Raw genomic sequence first — 19424 nt, forward strand, 5'->3', positions numbered from 1 at the left:
TAAATAGACATTTCTCCAAAGAAGACATACAGATGGCCAAGAGGCAAATGAAAAGCTGCTCAACATCCCTAATTATTAGAGAAATGCAAATTAAAACTACAATGAGGTATTACCTCACACCAGTCAGAATGGCCATCATCAGAAAACCTACAAACAACAAATGCTGGAGAGGGTGTGGAGTAAAGGGAACCTTCTTGCACTGTTGGTGGGAATGTAAATAGATACAGCCACTATGGAGAACAGTATGGAGGTTCCTTAAAAAACTAAGAATAGAATTACCATATGACCCAGCAATCCCACTACTGGGCATATACCCAGAGAAAACCACAATTCAAAAAGACACATGCACCCCAATGTTCACTGCAGCACTGTTTACAATAGCCAGGTCACGCAAGCAAGCTAAATGCCCATCGACAGATGAATGGATAAAGAAGTTGTGGTAGATATATACAATGGAATATTACTCAGCCATAAATAAAGGATGAAATTGGGTCACTTGTAGAGACGTGGATGGATCCAGAGTCTGTCACACAGAGTGAAGTAAGTCAGAAAGAGAAAAACAAATATCGTATATTAACGCATATATGTGGAATCTAGAAAAATGGTACAGATGAACCAGTTTGCAAGGCAGAACTAGAGACACAGATGTAGAGAACAAATGTATGGACACCAAGAAGGGAAAGTGGGGCGGGGCAGGGGGTGGTAGGATGAATTGGGAGGTTAGGATTGACATACATACACTATTATGTATAAACTAGGTAACTAATAAGAATCCGCTGTATAAAATAAATAAATAAAATTCAAAAAAATACTTAGAACAGCTCTACAACCTCAGACAATGAAAAGTTTTACTATTAATCTGATTTCATATCAAATCAAGGTATGTTTTTTTCCCCTTTTTTGGGGGGAAGAGCAGGAGGGAGGCTGCTAGACCAAATCATTTCCTTCCAAAATAAAAAGATGCAGGAATTCCCTGGCGGTCCAGTGGTTAGGACTCTGCACTCTTACTGCAGAAGGCCTGGGTTCAATCCCTGGTCAGGGAACTAAGATCCCAAAAGCTGCGTCACCCGGCCAAAAAAATAAATAAAATAAATAAACAAAATTTAAAACAAAAACAAAATAAAAAATGCAAGCGCAACAACACTAGGATCCTGGCCTGTCAGAAGACCAGGATATAAAGAACACAAACCCTTTTGTCTACAATCAAGCCAAATGCTAAAGTCCATCGGGAATCAGGGGACACTTCAGAAATAAAGACTGCGGGCTTCCCTGGTGGCGCAGTGGTTAAGAATCTGCCTGCCAGTGCAGGGGACACGGGTTCGAGCCCTGGTCTGGGAAGATCCCACATGCCGCGGAGCAACTGGGCCCGTGAGCCACAATTACTGAGCCTGCGCGTCTGGAGCTGTGCTCCGCAACAAGAGAGGCTGCGATAGTGAGAGGCCCGCGCACCGTGATGAAGAGTGGCCCCCACTTGCCACAACTAGAGAAAGCCCTAGCACAGAAACGAAGACCCAACACAGCCATAAATAAATTAATTAATTAATTTAAAAAAAATAAAAAATAAATTAAAAAAATAAATAAAAATTTTAAAAAAGACGTTTAAAAAAAAAAGAAATAAAGACTGGACTTGGACATAAACGCCAGATTGCTAAACCTAGCAAAGACGCCATCATTTGTAGTGCGATATGCTTTTGGAGGTGCACTTCTTAAGGGATTTAAAAAAAGAATTTCTGCACAAACTAAGGTAAAATGTAGTTTTACCAGCACCACCTGGTTCTATTCTGAGATCCCACCAGCTCCTCAAGCTCAGTGTAAGTCTTCCTCCTCCTCCTCTGCCTTCCAAGGACCTCTGGCACCGGACTTGCAACATCTGAAGCTGCGACAATACCACCCCCTCCCCATTTACAAAGTTGTGTTGCTTTGGGCACAAAACTGTTTGACCTCTCCGCACCTGAGTTTCCTCAGCTGGAGGCAAGGAACGCGGCTGCCCTTGGCCGGGCTTTTACAAACGTTAGCCATGGTTGCGGTAGCACTGCACCTGGCATTACCGGAATTTGCTTAAGGTCGGGAAGTATTCCGCAGAGCCCCGGCGGGTCCTGGAGCGCTCAGCGTGGCTGCGCAGAGGATGCGCCTCTTGCTTTGCAGAGCGGAGAGTGGAGAGCGAGGGCAGCTGAGAGGCGGATGGAGGCGGGCGGCGCGAGGTCCCCTGGTAACCCTCAGTCCCCGCCTTCAAAGACCACCCAGCGTCACTGCACATGGTTTTCTGTGGAACTCGGTAGACGGGGCCAACTTTCTGAGGACGGAGGGGAGGGGAGCAGAGAGAAAAATAAAGCAGAGAACACCGGAGAAGGCAGGACCAGGAGGCAGAAAGAGGCCCGAGGGAGGGAGCCCAGAGGCGGCAGGAAGCGTGGAGTGAGACCTCGGGCCAGTGGCGGCGCTGCGTGCTTCCTGCCCCCGGAAGGCAGGACTCGGCGGCCTCACTCAGGTCCACCTTCTCCACCACGCTCGGCGCCGTGGGTCCTTCCACGCACGGGGCGCTGCAGCGGCGCTCATGTGCACCTTTTAGGGCCTTGAAATCCTTGCCAGGAACTCAGCCTAAACATGTGAGAGGGAGGAAACCGCACAGTGGCTTTAAACCACAGCGGCTCTGTCTGCGTGACCCTGCGCAGCGTTTTCTTCAACCTGCCTGGGCCAGGGGTTCGCCTGTCACCAGCTTCTCAGAGTAATCAGACTTTCCCAGAGAGTCAGCCTGAGATGACCCGGAGTCAGCACGGCTCAGCCGGCCTCGGGTTCATCTGCAGTTTGCAGGCTGAGTTCAATCTCTCCAACACAACCCTCCCCCACCCCATATACCACCTTCTGCACAACTCGCATTCAGCGGTAGCTGCTCCTTACTCACTTTGCTCTGCCCTAAATAAAAAGGCCAGTTCCCAGAAATCAAAGGCAGCTAATTCCCTTTCTGTTTGTGAGTTGGCTGCCCTGTGGGATTCCTTCCTGCTGCACCTCATCCTTCCTGGAAGGGTTTCTTAGAAAATGTGTCTCCCCCTTATAGGAATCCCTCCCCATGAAGCGGCTGGAATTTCCCTTCAAAAGACTTTACTTTCTGAGCCGCTCCTAGCAGAGATGACCAAAATCCACTCAAGAGAGGAAGGGAGGGAGGAGGGAGGGAGAAGAGGAATCCTAATTTGGCTTACTCAAAGGACCTACTCTTCTCTTTAAAATATTTGTTGAAGGAAAAACTAGGACTACATCATATTCTAAGGGGGGAGAAGAGAGGATTTTGAGTTTGCCTGAGAACAATAGAGCCATCTTTTTTCGACTATTAATATCAGATACACTACGGACTTGTATGGGGTTTTCCCAAAAGCAAAAAATAATTTGGGAAACTTTCATGTAGATGAAAAAGAGAAAGTTTAGAGCATGAGTCTGAGTTACCTCATAGCCCAAAAGAACAGAAGAGCTTACACTGGATAGACAGCCTTATGCCAAAGATGTCCCCACCTCGTGCTGGGGGAACTAACAGCAACAATGAGTAATCTAATTTCTAGAGCAATAAATTATACTTGCAATGCCCAGCCTGCCTGCCCAGGGACAGAATGCACTCTCCCCTCCCAAGTACAGCACTCGAAGGGTTTATGAAGATTGGCTACATGTATGTTTGAAGACTTAGGAATTATACCTGAATTCAACTCAAAAAAATATGTGAGGGCCGGTCTATAATAAGCAGATGGAGTAGAGGGTAAGGCTTGTGGGGTCAGAATCCTTGGTGAGTCCAGTCTAACGGGACAAACTACCACAATACAAAGCAGCTCTGATCAATGACCAGTGGCACTAACTCCAACCAAGCCCTCCGTGGGAAACGGGAGTTGCTCATGTGCTCAGGCTAACAAAGTACCACACACAGGGTGACTTAGACCAGAGAAATTTATTCTCTCACAGCTTTGCCAGCTAGAAGTCCAAGATCAAGGCGTTGGCGCTGTTTATGAAAGAGGGAAGCTGCCAGAAGTTGACTTGGGCAGTCTTGGCCACATTGCTCTGCTGAGAAATTGCTTTCCAGAAGACTTCTGGCAGATGTAGCAACAACACCACCTTATAATTTTCAAAATGCTTCCACAGAGAGCAGCCCAGTTCTGAGTATAAATTTTTTGTAGCTTTTTTTCATATATCTTAATTTCTGTGGGACAGTTACTAACGGGTCACTTCTCCATTCATCAGAGATGGATATTATACACTGCACTACTTCCCACATTACTTCCCTGCTGCCTTGCCCTGCTTGATTGGAAGTGGGGGAGAAAAATAAGTATATGGAACTTTATTCGTTCATTGTACTAAATCTAAAATCTAATTTTTAGAACACATTGTGAGTAGGTTTAATTTTGCCAGCTTCTAGAAGAGGGTACCAAAGCCCAGAGTGGTTAAGTGTTTTGCCTAAGGTCACACAGCTAGTAAGATCCCGGACTAGGACCCCTGGCTCCAGTCTGATGCTCTCTCCTTATACTCAGCTTGCTCCGATCTAAGACGGAGGTGTCAGCAACTCCAAGTTAGAAAAACTCAGATTAAGACTAAAGTAATTTACAATCACTGAATAAACCTATTAAGGGCAAGATGCTCAGCTAGGCACTGAGAGATTCCAAAGACACTAGTTTCTGCCCCTGAAGAGCTAACAATATAGTTTTTTTCTTTTTTAAGTCACAAATGAATAAAAGACTTAAATAACACTTGATCATTTAAAGCAATAAAAAGACATGATAGGACTTCCCTGGTGGTGCAGTGGTTAAGAATCTGCCTGCCAATGCAGGGGACACGGGTTCGAACCCGGGCCCGGGGAAGATCCCACATGCTGCGGAGCAGCTAAGCCCGTGTGCCACAGCTACTGAGCCTGCGCTCTAGAGCCCGCGAACCACAACTACTGAGCCCACGTGCCACAACTACTGAAGCCCACACACCTAGAGCCCGTGCTCTGCAACAAGAGAACCCACGACAATGAGAAGCCCGCGCACCACAACGAAGAGCAGCCCTCACTCGCCGCAGCTAGAGAAAGCCCGCGCGCAGCAACGACCCAACACAGCCAAAAAAAACAGGACAGACACCTTTCTATATTTACAGAGAGAGAAAAGAGTGCACACTGCCTAGTTGAAGAATCCCTTCAATAGACGTTAAAAGAAGTAGCCAACTGGGTTTATCACATAGTCTCAGTCACATCCTGACCAACAAAACACACCAATAAGGGTCTGCAAATAAAAGCAATTTATTGGGTGAGCAATTTTATGCTCACGAGCTTTTTGTTGACAAGTGTGAGATTTCCACTCAATTACCCTTGTAGGCTCAATCAATCCAGGCATTCTTGTCTGCCCAGGGTGAGGAAATAAACACAGCGACATAGATGCCATAGCTCATTCTCTGGAATTTGTCGTCCTGACTCAACTCTGAGCTCCTCAATTGTCCTGCTTTGGTAAAATGAGGACAAAACCAGGTTCAACAAGGGTTTACTACAAGGACCCAAGGACCAAGTATATCTAAGATCCCCACACATAGGAAGCTCCCTTCCTCCACAACACCTTGCTGAGTCCCCACAGGGTTGAACAAGCCAGTTGTTCTCCCGCTTTGAGAGGAACTTAGAAAAGGGGGTGCAGGTGAGGGCAGACCAGAACCCCCAGCCACAAAAATGAAAATTTGCACAGAAAAATGTCTGACCTTTGGAAACTGTTTTTAATCAGGGGTTCTTGGTCTTCATTGTCCATCAGAAATTTGTAGGGAACCTTTTAAAAATATTGATACCTGGGTTCCATGCCCTGAGATGATGATTCAAATTGGCCTAACCGGAGGGACCAGGCATTAAAATTTTAGGGCTGCCCAGGTGATTCAATCATACTGAGGGCTGAGAAACTGGTGTACAATCAATAGCAGGAACTTAAGATAAAACAGAGCTAGCAAGTTTAACAGATAATACATGCCAACAATTGTTTGAAGAAGGTAATTTCCAAGTATATTTAGGAAAGGCAGCACCAAGAGCCAGCCTGCAATCATTAAGAGGAAATCATGTCAAACTAACCTCAAGTCTTCTCTTTGTAGGGTTTCAGAACAACTACCCAGTAGATAAGAGACCTCTGAACTCCCGACCTCTCCTGATACCTGTGTCAAGTTCACCCACTGCCCACGATGTTAATTAGCAGATTGGCCACAACCTGGAGGACAGTCCCAGGACCTGTCCTTTCTCAAGTAAAGACAACAAAAGTTTTCAAAGCACTTTCTACAGGCAACAATGAGACGTTGAACTTTGACATCAACAAAATAAATGAACTTAAAACCAGATAAAATAGAAGTTTGTATGGGGATGCACTGTGAAGTCAGTTGACCATGGGTCCAATATATCTCAACTGTATGCGTTGCTGATGATGCCCAAATTTTATCTCCAGCTCAGACTTCTTCTCTGAGCTCTTGACTCATGACCTGCTCAACCTCTCCCACGTGTACCAGACATCTCAAACTTAACTCGGTCAAGACCAAACTCCTGGTCTTCTCCAACCCATTCCTCTTGCAGGTTTCAGCATTTCATTTAATGGTGACTCCACCCTTACAGGTGCTCAGGCCAAATCCAGAGGTAACCTTGCAAGTCACTTCCTCTCAAGTTCCACCATCAAAGCCAACCCCCACTCCCACAGCTCCACCTTTAAATAAGCTCTTCCCTGAACCCAGCTACTACTCACCACTGCCACTCCTTCCATCCTGGTCAAAGCCACTATCATCTCTGGCCTGAACTACAGTTAAATCTCCTGCCAGTCTCCCCATTTCTGCCCATAACTTTCTTTAGTCGACTTCCCGTACAGCTGCCAGAGTGATCTTACTAAATCCTGAGCAAATCATGTCACACCTCTTCTCAAAACTTTTCAGTAGACTCCATCCACTCAGAGTGAAGCCCAAGTCCTCCAACGGCCAACGGAGTCCCCATCATCTCTTGTCTTACACTTGTCCTTCCCCCTGAATGTGCACAACTCACTCCATCACCTCCTCCAGGTCATCTCTCTGGTGTGTTGTCTTCTCTGTGAAGCTCCCCCTGGCCCCCCTGAAACTGTCACCTCCCTTCCCCACACACACTCCTGATCCCTTTCCCCGTCTTGTTATTCTCTTCTCAGCACTCATAACCATCTAACATACTATATGTTACTTATTCACCTTTTCTAGAGCTTAAATTACGTGAAGGCAGGGACTGTTACCTCTTTTGCTCACTACTATATCCCAAACATCTAGAACAGGGCAGCAAACATTTTCTGTAAAGAGCTACATCATAAACATTTTAGGCTTTGCAGGTCACAGTCTCTGTTGCAACTTCGCATCTGTTGCAACATTCATGCTCATGAATGAGCATGGCTGTGTTTCAATAAAACTTCATTTACAAAAGCAGATAGTAGGCTGGATTTGACCTGTGGGTCACAGTGTGCCAACACGTGGTCTCGAACATAACCTGGAGCACGTCAAGCACACAAATTATTTGTTAAATTGTCTAAGTAATTAGTTAAAACACTACCTCTGATCAGATGAAATCTGTCCAGTTCCAGATGCCACATGAGAATAAAGACATTGATAAACTAAAGAGCATTCAGGGGCTTCCCTGGTGGCACAGTGGTTAAGAATCCACCTGCCAATGCAGGGGACACGGGTTCGAGCCCTGGTCCGGGAAGATCCCACATGCGGTGCAGCAACTAAGCTCGTGCGCCACAACTACTGAGCCTGCGGCTCTGGAACCCGTGAGTCACAACTACTGAGCCCACGTGCCACAACTAGTGAAGCCCGCACACTTAAGAGTCCGTGCTCCACAACAAGAGAAGCCACCACAATGAGAAGCCCACACACCACAATAAAGAGTAGCCCCCGCTCGCCGCAACCAGAGAAAGCCCGCGCGCAGCAACGAAGACCCAACGCAACCAAAGATAGATAAATAAATAAATAAATTTATTTTAAAAAGAAACCTTACTAAAGAGCATTCAGTTCAACCAGATGGAAGAGGGCCTGAAAACCCTGCCACTTAAAAAGGCAGCATGGAAACTGGAGACAGTTCTCTGAAAAGATTTAATGGGTCCGTAAAGCCCATCTCTGAATACCAGAAGGCCCCCAAATGAAGATGGGGAGTCAAATTCCTGTGTTGACCAAAAAATATAAAAGGAGACACAGATGAGTATAAATTGGTCAGAAAGAAAACTGGCTCAATAGACCATACTCTGGCATTTTAATATGACGACATAAGAGCAGTAAATTTCCCCATTGCACAATGTCTGGAAGAGATTCCTGTATTCAGTATGGATTAGAAGCTCTCTCCCTTCCAACCCTCTGATCTCATAACGTTGGAAGGAGGGCAGACAGGAGCTGGTTTCGGGAAAAGACCAGGTAGGGACGAGCCACACGAAGAGGTCAGCACAGAAGTGGCCATGAAACCAGGAAATGGAACAAGGAGCTAAGTCAGAAACCACAGCCGGGCTACAGATGTGCATCAGGAGCACACGACTAGGGGAAAGGATGAGAGAAGTCTGAGAGTCGGCAGGGATGACATAGGGGAGGAGTGTGACCTTGAGGAACTGCAAACACCACCAGACGGGAGAGGGGGGCATCCACACACTTCTTTCTATTCTCAGGACATACTACCTTCTACAGAATTCTGCGTCCTGCGTGCGCCCGTCTCCTGCCTGGGATGCGTCCCCTCCTCCTCCGTCCAACCCCTCCTCAAAACCCTGCATCAATCAGTGCACACCGCATTCATACCGCTCCTGCAGCACACACCCATCTGGGAAATAGACCGTGTCAATTTACAAACGAAAATGTTAGCTTACGACTGCTAACAAGAAGGTGCCATGGCTATCTTTTAATATTTATTTACTGCTTACTATCTGCCAGACACTGTTCTAAATGTTTCACCAGTGTTTGGTTCATTTAATGCTCTCCACAACCCTGTGAGGTGCGTATGATGGTCAGGTAAGTTGCAGAGGTCAGATCTATACCCAGGCAATCTGGCTTCAGATGGGGCACTGCACTGCTCCACTGTACCCGACCTAGATGAGGACTCAGTGTTGTATAAATGAGCCTCGGGCAGTGGTGCTGGGAAAACAACATGGGCATCGACCTGCTATCCCGCATTTATTCCCACAGCCCCGGTAACGCAACGGCTCCCTCAGCGGCAGCTGCCTTTCACCAGGCAGGACCCCAGGCCTGGCTCTGACGGCCCTGCAAAGGCAGGATAGCTTAAGATCGGCCTCAACTCATCAGACAAGTCCAGCTGTGTAAGAAATGATGAAAGATGAGGCTCAGAAAGGAGATTCTTAAGGATCCTTGAATGTCATGCTAAAGAATTACTCTTGAGAGCAGGAGGAAGCAGAGATTTTTAAGCAGGGGGATGGCATGGATTTGTTTTAGGGGAAAGAACGGTAGCAGGAAGACCCGTTGGGAGGACGTGAAGCCAAGACTGTTAGGTGAGGACAGAACAGGGGCGGGGAGGGACACAAGTTCCAGGAGGGTGGCATCTTTGTGGTCCCCTTTCCTGTGAATCCCACACATCCACACTCAGGAAACAGCTGCTGAATGAATGAATGAATGACTCCAAAGGCATGTCTAAAGTTGAATCAACAGGATCTGATGTCAGCAGATGAGGCTGAAGAAGTCAAGGGGAACTGACAGGTTGATGCCTTCAGAACTGCAGGAATAAGGATGCCAACAACCCACTCAGCAATTCGGGCAGCAGCACAACAAACAGAACGTAGGAAAACATGCTCCAGATGCATGCCTATGTAAAGAGCATATTCAGTCACTAACATGAGTTTTAACTGTCAGCATATTCATTTGTTATTCACCCAACCTGTGGGAGCTAAAGCCAGGCAGACAGGACACTGAGCACTGCCAGCCTCCCGGCTGTGCCGAGGATGTGGGTGGAGTCCCAGCTGGGGCCTTCAGACCTCCCAGCTATGAGGCTCCTCTCTGGACCTGGATTTCCTCATTCATAGGATGCCTGCCTCACTGACTCATAGGAATGTCTGAGGGTTAAACGAGACATTAAAAATAAAAACAGGAGCAGTTGGTCCCGTCCCAGTGCTAGCGGGCGCCGAGCGGGAGCCGCGCGGGAGCAGCGCAGCGACGGCGGCGGCAGCGGCGGCGGCGGTTGCTATTCGGAGCCGTTGAGACGCCTCTGCGGCAGCTGGTGGCGCAGGTGGCTTGCGTGGACGCGGGCAGAGGCGGCCGGCCCGCCACCGCAGCCTCAGCGCCCACGGCCCCGGCAGGCGCGTCGGGACACCCCGAGGCATCCTCCCCCTCCCGCCGCCGCGGGAGCCTCGGCTGCCGTCCGCCCTCCCGCATCCCCTCGCAGTCCGCACCGCCACACCTCCTCCCTGTGCTCGGACCCCCGGCCTCGCCCCCGAAACATGACTCGCGATTTCAAACCTGGGGACCTCATCTTCGCCAAGATGAAAGGTTATCCTCATTGGCCAGCTCGAGTAGATGAAGTTCCTGATGGAGCTGTAAAGCCACCCACAAACTACCCATTTTCTTTTTTGGAACTCATGAGACTGCTTTTTTAGGCCCAAAGGACATATTTCCTTACTCAGAAAATAAGGAAAAGTACGGCAAACCAAATAAACGAAAAGGCTTTAATGAAGGTTTATGGGAGATAGATAACAATCCGAAAGTGAAATTTTCAAGTCAACAGGCATCAACTAAACAATCAAACGCGTCATCTGAGGTTGAAGTTGAAGAAAAAGAAACTAGTGTTTCAAAGGAAGATACTGACCATGAAGAAAAAGCCAGCAACGAGGATGTGACTAAAGCAGTTGACATAACCACTCCAAAAGCTGCCAGAAGAGGGAGAAAGAGAAAGGCAGAAAAACAAGTAGAAACCGAGGAGGCAGGAGTAGTGACTACAGCAACAGCATCTGTTAATCTAAACGTGAGTCCTAAAAGAGGACGACCTGCAGCTACAGAAGTCAAGATTCCAAAACCAAGAGGCAGACCCAAAATGGTAAAACAGCCCTGTCCTTCAGAGAGTGACATGGTAACTGAAGAAGACAAAAGTAAGAAAAAAGGGCAAGAGGAAAAACAACCTAAAAAGCAGCTTAAAAAGGATGAAGAGGGCCAGAAGGGAGAAGATAAGCCAAGAAAAGAGCCAGATAAAAAAGAGGAGAAAAAAGAAGTTGAATCAAAAAGGAAAAATTTAGCTAAAACGGGGCTTACATCAACCTCTGATTCTGAAGAGGAAGGAGATGTTCAAGAAGGTGAAAAGAAGAGAAAAGGTGGAAGAAACTTTCAGACTGCTCATAGAAGGAATATGCTGAAAGGCCAACATGAGAAAGAAGCAGCAGATAGAAAACGCAAGCAAGAGGAACAAATGGAAACTGAGCACCAAACAACATGTAATCTACAGTAATAAAAAATATATCTCATTTTGGGCTCAAAGCATTAATCCAGTTACTGAAAAGAGAATACAAGTGGAGCAAACAAGAGATGAAGATCTTGAGACAGACTCATTGGACTGAATTTCCCCCTCCCCCCCTTGATGGAAGAATGTTCCAGATTCTAAATTGAGGACTTCATTAATGGCATTATTACTGTGTTATGATTGTTAAAAAACATTTCCTGTAAGATACACACTACATATTAAGGTCGGCCATCATTCCTGTTAAAAGATTTTTACCAAGCTTAAAATGAAGCTTTGTGTTTGAAAGTTATAATAAGCTCAGATGAAGATGGTGGTTGTACATTATTTCATTTAGAAAATATAAAAATTCATTTTGTTTTGAAGCTAGGTGTTAAACTGGAGTAGCTACTATACCCCCAGAGAATGGGGCAGTTGTGCCCTTCCCTTGACATTCCTTTGTTGTTCAGTTCTTTAGAAGATTAATAATTGTTTTTTAATCCTGAGAGATTAAACAGTAGACTTGTTAAGAAAACAAAAATGAAACTGTAACCAAAATTTTAAAATAAAGTTTTTAAAAAAAAATAAAAATAAATAAATAAAAAATAAAAACAGGGACTTCCCTGGTGGTGCAGTGGTTCAGAATCCGCTCGCCAATGCAGGGGACGCAGGTTCGATCCCTGGTCCGGGAAGATGCCACATGCCACGGAGCAACTAAGCCCGTGTGCCACAACTGCTGAGCCCACGAGCCACAACTACTGAGCCCGCGCACCTAGAGCCCATGCTCCGCGACAAGAGAAGCCACCGCAATCAGAAGCCCATGCACTGCAAGGAAGAGCAGTCCCCGCTGGCCACAACTAGAGAAAGCCAGCGGGCAGCAACAAGACCCAACGCAGCCAAAAATAAATAAATAAAATGTTTAAAAAAGTAAAAACAATGAGCAAGATTCTGAGCCCAGAGGAAGCATTCAATAGGTGTTAGTGGTTATGTGTATTGTTATCTAGATGTTTCCATCTCTGACGACTAATTGCATGCAAGTGCTGTGAATAAACTTAAAATGCAGGTCCCTTCCACACCTACCAGCATCAGAATACCTTGAGGCAGGGAGGGAAAGAGCCCTGCATCTGCATTTTTAACAGCACATCAGAAATACTGCTGAAAATGGGAAAACATGAGTTAACATCTGAAGAAAGGATTCAGTTTACCCCCTGCCATTTTCAGTTATCCCTAGGTATTTACCTAACATAAAGAGATCTTAAAAGGAATAATCTTTGAACGGACCTAAAAGTTACCTTCCTGTCTTCAGGCATCCCCTGGCCCCAACAACCTGAGGCCATAACTCTGGACTGGGTCAGTTGAATTAAGATTATCTCCAGCCTCCCGATTTTAAGCCAGGGGAGGCTGAGATTCACTTGCATGTAGCTACATAGAATTGCAGGGCCGAAGATAAGACCTGAGTCCATCCACACCTAAGTCCAGACCTTCCCACTGCATTACAGGTATTCACCTTTATTTTATCCGTGGTGGACACAGAAACACAGAAAACACTTACAAGGGCTTATCTTACGCAAAGAGGAAACCCATGGAAAAGCCTCATGGTAAGAGGGACAGGTTTCCCTGGATCCATCAAAAAGTTACAGGCAAGATTTAGGATGAAGGTGTTCCACACCCCACATAGCAGACATAGCCTGGGAGACAGACAGGGAAGGGTAAAAAAATTAACGAACAGAAACCTCAATTAAATAGTTGGGAGACCAGGAGGGGGAGCTCTCATGCCTGCAAAAATAACAGAGCCCAAAGGCAAGCAGACTCTTCTTTCCTGCCAAGGACTCAGCCAATGAAAAGCCATGGGGCTTCCTAGTGGCACAGTGGTTAAGCATCTGCCTGCCAACACAGGGGACACGGGTTTGAGCCCTGGTCTAGGAAGATCCCACATGCCGTGGAGCAACTAAGCCCGTGTGCCACAACTACTGAACCTGCGCTCTAGAGCCCGCGTGCCTAGAGCCTGTGCTCCGCAACAAGGGAAGCCACCGCAATGAGAAGCCCACACTCGCCACAACTAGAGAAAGCCCGCGCACAGCAACAAAGACCCAACACAGCCAAAATAAATAAATAAATAAATTTATTTTAAAAAAAAAAAAAGAGAAAGAAAAGCCATGGACTCTGCTTACGACAACAGCCCTCGCAGCTCTCTTTTCCCCTCTATAAGAGTTCTCCTTCCCCTGCCCTTTGGAGACGTACACATGGCTTGCCATGGCTGCAGACCCTGAATTGCAACTCTCTGCTGATCCCAAGTAAACCCATCTTTGCTGGAGAAATATCTGACAGTCTGTTTCAGATCAACAAAGGGAAGGGAGTCAGCACATTGGGGGACCCCTGGAAGACTGAGAAAGGCAAATTATCCACATGACACGTCTGAGTGGACACTAGCTGACACCTCTCAGGCTGAGCAGGTGAGGACTATAAAGACCCAAACATCAAGAATAAACTACAGGAAGTAAACTTAAACTTGTTACACTGTGTATTTCACTGTAAGGACTTAGTAGTAAATTTTTATTACTTATTTTATTTATTTATTTTTGGCTGCATTGGGTCTTCGTTGCTGCGTGAGGGCTTTCTCTAGTTGTGGCGAGGGGGGGCTACTCTTCATTGTGGTGCACGGGCTTCTCTTGTTGCGGAGCACGGGCTCTAGGCGAGCAGGCTTCAGTAGTTGTGGCACACGGGCTCAGTAGTTGTGGCTCATGGGCTCTAGAGCGCAGGCTCAGTAGTTGTGGCACACGGGCTTAGTTGCTCCATGGCATGTGGGATCTTCCCGGACCAGGGATTGAACCTTGTCCCCTGCAATGGCAGGTAGATTCTTAACCACGGCACCACCAGGTAAGTCCCATTAGTAGTAAATTTTAATACACCTTTAGGGTGTTCTTCATCTTCCATGGTGCTGGAGTTATTGTATAAAATTGCCAAAACTAATCAAACTAAACACCTAAGACACGGGAACAAACCAAAGTCAGAGAAAGAGCCCTGGAAAGCTCACCCAGCCTGCATCTACAACATTTGGATTTCTGACTGTTGACGGAGAACAACAAGATTCTAACAAGTAGTAGTATGAAAATGGCGCAAAGAATACTAGTTTGGAATTACACATTTCTGTGCATTCACGATCAGTATTTACTGAGGGCCTAACAGGACCAACCTCCCTAAACATCTCAGCACTCAGCCAGTTCACATCCCCCCTCATGTCATCAGCTTCTCTGACAAGAGTCTCCAGAGAGTCTGTCTGGACACCAGTGGCAGTTTCCACAACAGCACTCCCTTTGCAAGGTGACAGTTCACCAACTGAGACATGGTCAGCGTCAGGGAAGCTACAATTTAACCACTCCCTGATGGGCCAAGTGCATCTGGCCAAAGACCCTACTCAACCCTCATCTCTGGGGACAGGTCCCACACTAACCCCCAAACTGCTGGCCTCTGGGACGAGGGTGGGAGAGAAGTACAGAGCACACCCCAGAGGCCTGCTGTGCAGGACAGTGGGAACACCACCAGTTAGAGTCTCAGCAGACTGGACACGGTTCATAATTTATGCCACTTATTTCCAATAATGGGGATGAGCAAGAATTATTCAATAAACCATGATAGGAAGATGGGCTGTCTCAGAAAAAATGGGGCCTATCACATCTAACACTAAGAGAAATTCTAGCTGGCTTTATTGTTAGAAATGAAACAAGAAGTAAAGTAAAATGCTTACAGAGATTTAGATGATGCTGGGATTTAGAAAAGGTATTACAAAGCAACAGGAGAAACCAAAAAGAAAAGTTTGATACACTTAATGATATATAATTTAAAACCTCTAAGCTAAATTAAGAGAAATGAAAATCTGTGAAATGAAAATCTGCAAAATTATAAGCACTGTTAGAAGTTATTTCAAAAATATAAATACCTCATAGGAAAAAATCTATTAATACACAATTGAAAAAAATAATAATAAATGGTCCATAGACACCAAAAAAAGGTTCCATTTCTGCAAATCAAATAAATTCAGGGCTTCCCTGGTGGCGTAGTGGTAGGGGACACGGGTTCAAGCCCTGGTCTGGGAAGATCCCACATGCCGCGGAGTAGCTGGGCCCGTGAGCCACGATTGCTGAGCCTGCGCGTCTGGAGCCTGTGCTCCGCAACAAGAGAGGCCGCGATAGTGAGAGGCCCGCGCACCGCGATGAAGAGTGGCCCCCGCTTGCCGCAACTAGAGAAAGCCCTCGCGCAGAAACGAAGACCCAACACAGCCAATAAATAAATAAATAAATTTATTTAAGAAAACAAAAAAAACAAAAAAACAAAAAAACGAGTTTGATATTATTTTTAACTTTAGACCTAGAAAAATGTAATTCACGTACTCAAAGCTGACAATGAAATGAGCTCACAAACAGCTATTAAGAGGGCAAATTGGCCCGAACCTGATGGAAAACAATGTAGCCTTTCACTGGTTATTTTACTTCTGAGAATATAGAAAAAGGAAAGACGCACCAAAATACAAGGTCATGGATATACAGCACATCATAATTAGCAATAAACTGTGCTAGACAAAAGTGAAAGACTGCATAAACTGCAATTAAATACCATGTTTTAATACCATGCTTATTTAATGCCATAAGTAAATGTTAACCATAGAAAATTAAGAAGGGTTCAGGATTCAAAACTATTTCCTTTTATAGAAAAGATGAATGTGGGCACGAAGGTGTGCATAAAGATTTCTAGGGGAAAGACCAAGAAACAACCAAAATATCAGCAAGTGTACTTGGCTAATAGAAACACATCCTTATTCTTTTCGTCTTGCTCTATAGTTCTAAATTTCTTACAAAAATAGAAAAATACATATTCTTTTCTAAAATCCACAAAAATTAATCAAAGCCATAGTGTATGACTCCTTAGATCCTATGTGCGCAAACTGTGCTGTGGAAACACTAAACCCCAGATGAAATTTAAGAAGCACATACCCAATGAGAAGATGAAAACTTGACTTTTCTCTACAAGGTGGGCCTTCTCTCTGGGCAGAACTTCCTGGCTGGGCTCATTTCAGCTTTCCCGTGACAGCCAAGTTGGGTACACAAGGAAATCACTAAGGTACCTCAGACTTTGAATACAGGATGGCAATCATGGTCAACAACGAACTTCGCAAAGTCTGGACCCCGCCCCCCTTTCTTTCTTATTTTGGCGTGGCATACGGGATCTTAGTTCCTGGACCAGGGATCAGACCCGTGCCCCTTGCTGTGGAAAAGCGGGGTCTTAACCACTGGACCGCCAGGGAAGTCCTGGACCCCTTTTTACAAATTAATACTGAAGTAACAATGCCAATGGGAGAAGTGACTTAAAGCAGTAGCCAGCATCAACCTTCCATCAGAATCACCTGGAGTGCTTGTTTAAACCCCATCCCAAGAGTTTCTAACTTTACAGAACTGGCCTAGAATGAGTGCAGGGGAATTTGCATTTCTAACAAATGCCCAGGTGATGAGGATGCTGAGTACCATACTTCGAGAACAGTCGCCCTTTAGCTTGTTTATAGAGACGTATCACATACCATGACCTCCAACAGCTGCTAAGAACTTCCCTTGAGAAACTCCTGCCGAGAAGAACTAAGATGTGTTTGCAATCGCCTTCTCTTTGCGTTTACCAATCAGTATACCAACAGAAGCAGCTCAGAACTGCAGTTACAGACACAGGGAACACAGGCTCAGAAGCCAGACTGCCTAGTTTACGGTCCCTCTCCACCACTTACTAGCTGTGTGATGGTAGACAACTTATTCAAACTCTCTGCTTCGGTGCCTTCAGCTGTAAAATAAGAAATATAGGTCCTTGCCCTCCAGCAGGAAAACTGGAAATGGGTGCCTACCAAAATCAATGAGAAGTCCTCACCTTCCCATTTCCATTCGCATACGTTTTGAAAGTCCACCAACAGAATGGGCTTGGAGAGTTCCTTGCCTTGCCTGAAGTTACTGTAACCACACCCATATTTCTTCTTCTAGGCCCCTCTTGATCCTGAAAGGCCACCAAATGGCCAAGAGACGTACTTACACAAACTGAATACACCACCATCAAAACAAGCATAGGAGCTCCCATCCCCGGGGGATCCCCTAGGCTGTCCCATTAAAAAAAGGAAATAGAATATACGAAAGATGAATGGGTTAGGGTCCTGAAACAAAAGGTCTAATAATCAAGCAAGTGTGACTAAAGCCCAAAGGTTGAAGTTAGTAGTCCCAGCTACTAGATGGAAAACTTCAGTTAAGAGCTTCTCTCTGAGCCGTTTTTCACTGGTGTTTCCTCTCAACTCAAGGACTCTTCAGTGGTTTCAAGACAATAGGACTCCTGGGCAGACCACCTGCACCAAGACCACAGAACACTTCTCTGAAGGCTAGAGACCTGGGTAAGACCCCACAGACTTCAGGGACCCCATCCCCAGAGTGGTCCTCAAAGGTGGAAGTGGAAAGATTCCCAATAGGGAAAGGGCTGGTCAAATGCACACTCCAGTCGTGGCTGTGAGTCCCAGGCAAAAGCAAAACGTGTTCTCGAATAGTGTCCCCGTTCATTAAATACAAGTTAAGAGTGTTTTTTAATCCACTAGAAATTTGCCTTAACTACGTACCAGGACACTGAGAGACGCACACGCAGAGAGAGAGGGAGGGAGGGAGACAGGGTCACAGACACAGAGGGAGCCCGGAGGAGTTGGAGCGCTGCTGTCACATAAGACATATAAGGAATATGGTTAAGGGTGGGGACATTGTTGGAAGACGGCGACTGGTCCAGGGCACCAATTACATAAAGGAAGCTGTTCATAAGCTGCTTGCTCACGAAAAAAAGAAAAAAGGGTGCAGTTCAGAGGTGGAGTCGGGGGGTGGGGAGGGTCCAGTCCCTCCTCCCGCTGGGTGCCGACCCCCCACGGGCAGCCTCGGGTCTCAGCCTCCCCGCCTCCTGCTCCCGCCGCTCCCGGCAACTGGAAGCTGGCGGGGCGGCGAGCGGAAAGGCAGGGACACCCGGCGCCGCCGCCGCCAGGTCCCAATCACCGGCCCTCTGCCCCGCCGCCGCGCGCAGGCGGGTACCAGGCGGCTAGTGCGGGGCGGCCCCACCGGCAGCAAGAAGCCCAGCGGCCTGGGCGCCAGCGGAAAGCGCTTGCTCGCCGCAACCCTCTGCCCCCGAAAGGCGCCAGGCGCCGGCCCGCGGCGGCAAGGGGTGTCACGGCTCAGGCGGGGCGCTCACCAGAACAACACGCGCGAGCAGAGGTTCGCGTCCTGCAGCGGGTTGGGCTTCACCTCCGGGTACACCGGCAGCATCTTGCAGGCCAGGACGGGCGCTGGCCGGGGTTGCGCTGCTCCGGCGTGGGCGCCGCTCCCGCTGCTCCTGGAGGCGTCGGCTGGGATGCTGGACCTCAGGCTGCCGCGCGGATCCGCGCCACGGGAGCCAGAGAACAACTCGCTTCCGGGAGCGCAGCGCTTGTGGCCCTCCGGGTCCCCGCCTCCCAGGCCGCGCCGCCTCCCGGGGCCGCCTGGAGGAAGCCGGCAACGCGCTGCTGCCGGATCCCTGGGAGCCTAGAGCTACAGGCCGCGTGCGGAGGCGGCGGCACAAAAGGTTGGCCGCGCGGACGCAGTAGGAAGCCTGGCGAAGGTGTGAGGCAAGGCCGCCGGCGCCTTTGGATGGAGGCGGGTAGGCCGAGCGCAGGGAACACCGGGCTCCGCGCCTAGGCGCCCACGTGCTGGCACCTGGCTGCAAACTCTGCCGTAGTTCTTGCTCCCAGCCCAGGCACCCACCCAGAAGGTGGAGAGGGGAGGCGCCATATCTGCCCGCCCCTGCTGCTCAGAAACGCCCCCTCGGCAGCGGCTTTCCAAACGCCGGGAGAAAGCGGGCAGAAGGCGTTAGCAGTCTGCCCTCTGGGCCCCCTGCCCTCATCCTGACCAAACTAGAGTCCTGGGGGAGGGTCTCCGACCTGCGGCCGAGCATTTGCCCACGGACAACAGCAGGGTTTAGCACAGATTATGTTCGTTGAGCTGCAAGAGCT

General features: G+C 47.5%; 1 protein-coding gene, 1 non-coding gene and 1 pseudogene across 7 annotated transcripts in view; 2 read left to right on the forward strand and 1 right to left on the reverse strand.

Annotated features, from left to right (window-relative positions):
* The window catches only part of LOC137752137 (ATP-binding cassette sub-family C member 4), a 227035-nt gene extending 207873 nt beyond the window's left edge, over positions 1-19162 (reverse strand). The window contains exon 1 of one of the 6 annotated variants that reach the window (XM_068526866.1): positions 18629-19162. In XM_068526866.1, coding sequence (XP_068382967.1) covers positions 18629-18702 — 74 coding nt within the window. In that variant the 5' untranslated portion in view covers positions 18703-19162. The other 5 variants (XM_068526863.1, XM_068526870.1, XM_068526865.1 and 2 more) reach the window with 5 other exon arrangements.
* Positions 971-1043, forward strand: TRNAK-CUU (transfer RNA lysine (anticodon CUU)). Its single transcript has one exon. It is a non-coding gene; the product is annotated as a tRNA-Lys (tRNA).
* LOC137752139 (PC4 and SFRS1-interacting protein pseudogene) lies at positions 10097-11933 on the forward strand (annotated as a pseudogene).
* Positions 19163-19424: the final 262 nt, after the last annotated feature.

Source organism: Eschrichtius robustus, chromosome 18 (assembly GCF_028021215.1).
Source record: "Eschrichtius robustus isolate mEscRob2 chromosome 18, mEscRob2.pri, whole genome shotgun sequence".
NCBI lineage: Eukaryota > Metazoa > Chordata > Mammalia > Artiodactyla > Eschrichtiidae > Eschrichtius > Eschrichtius robustus.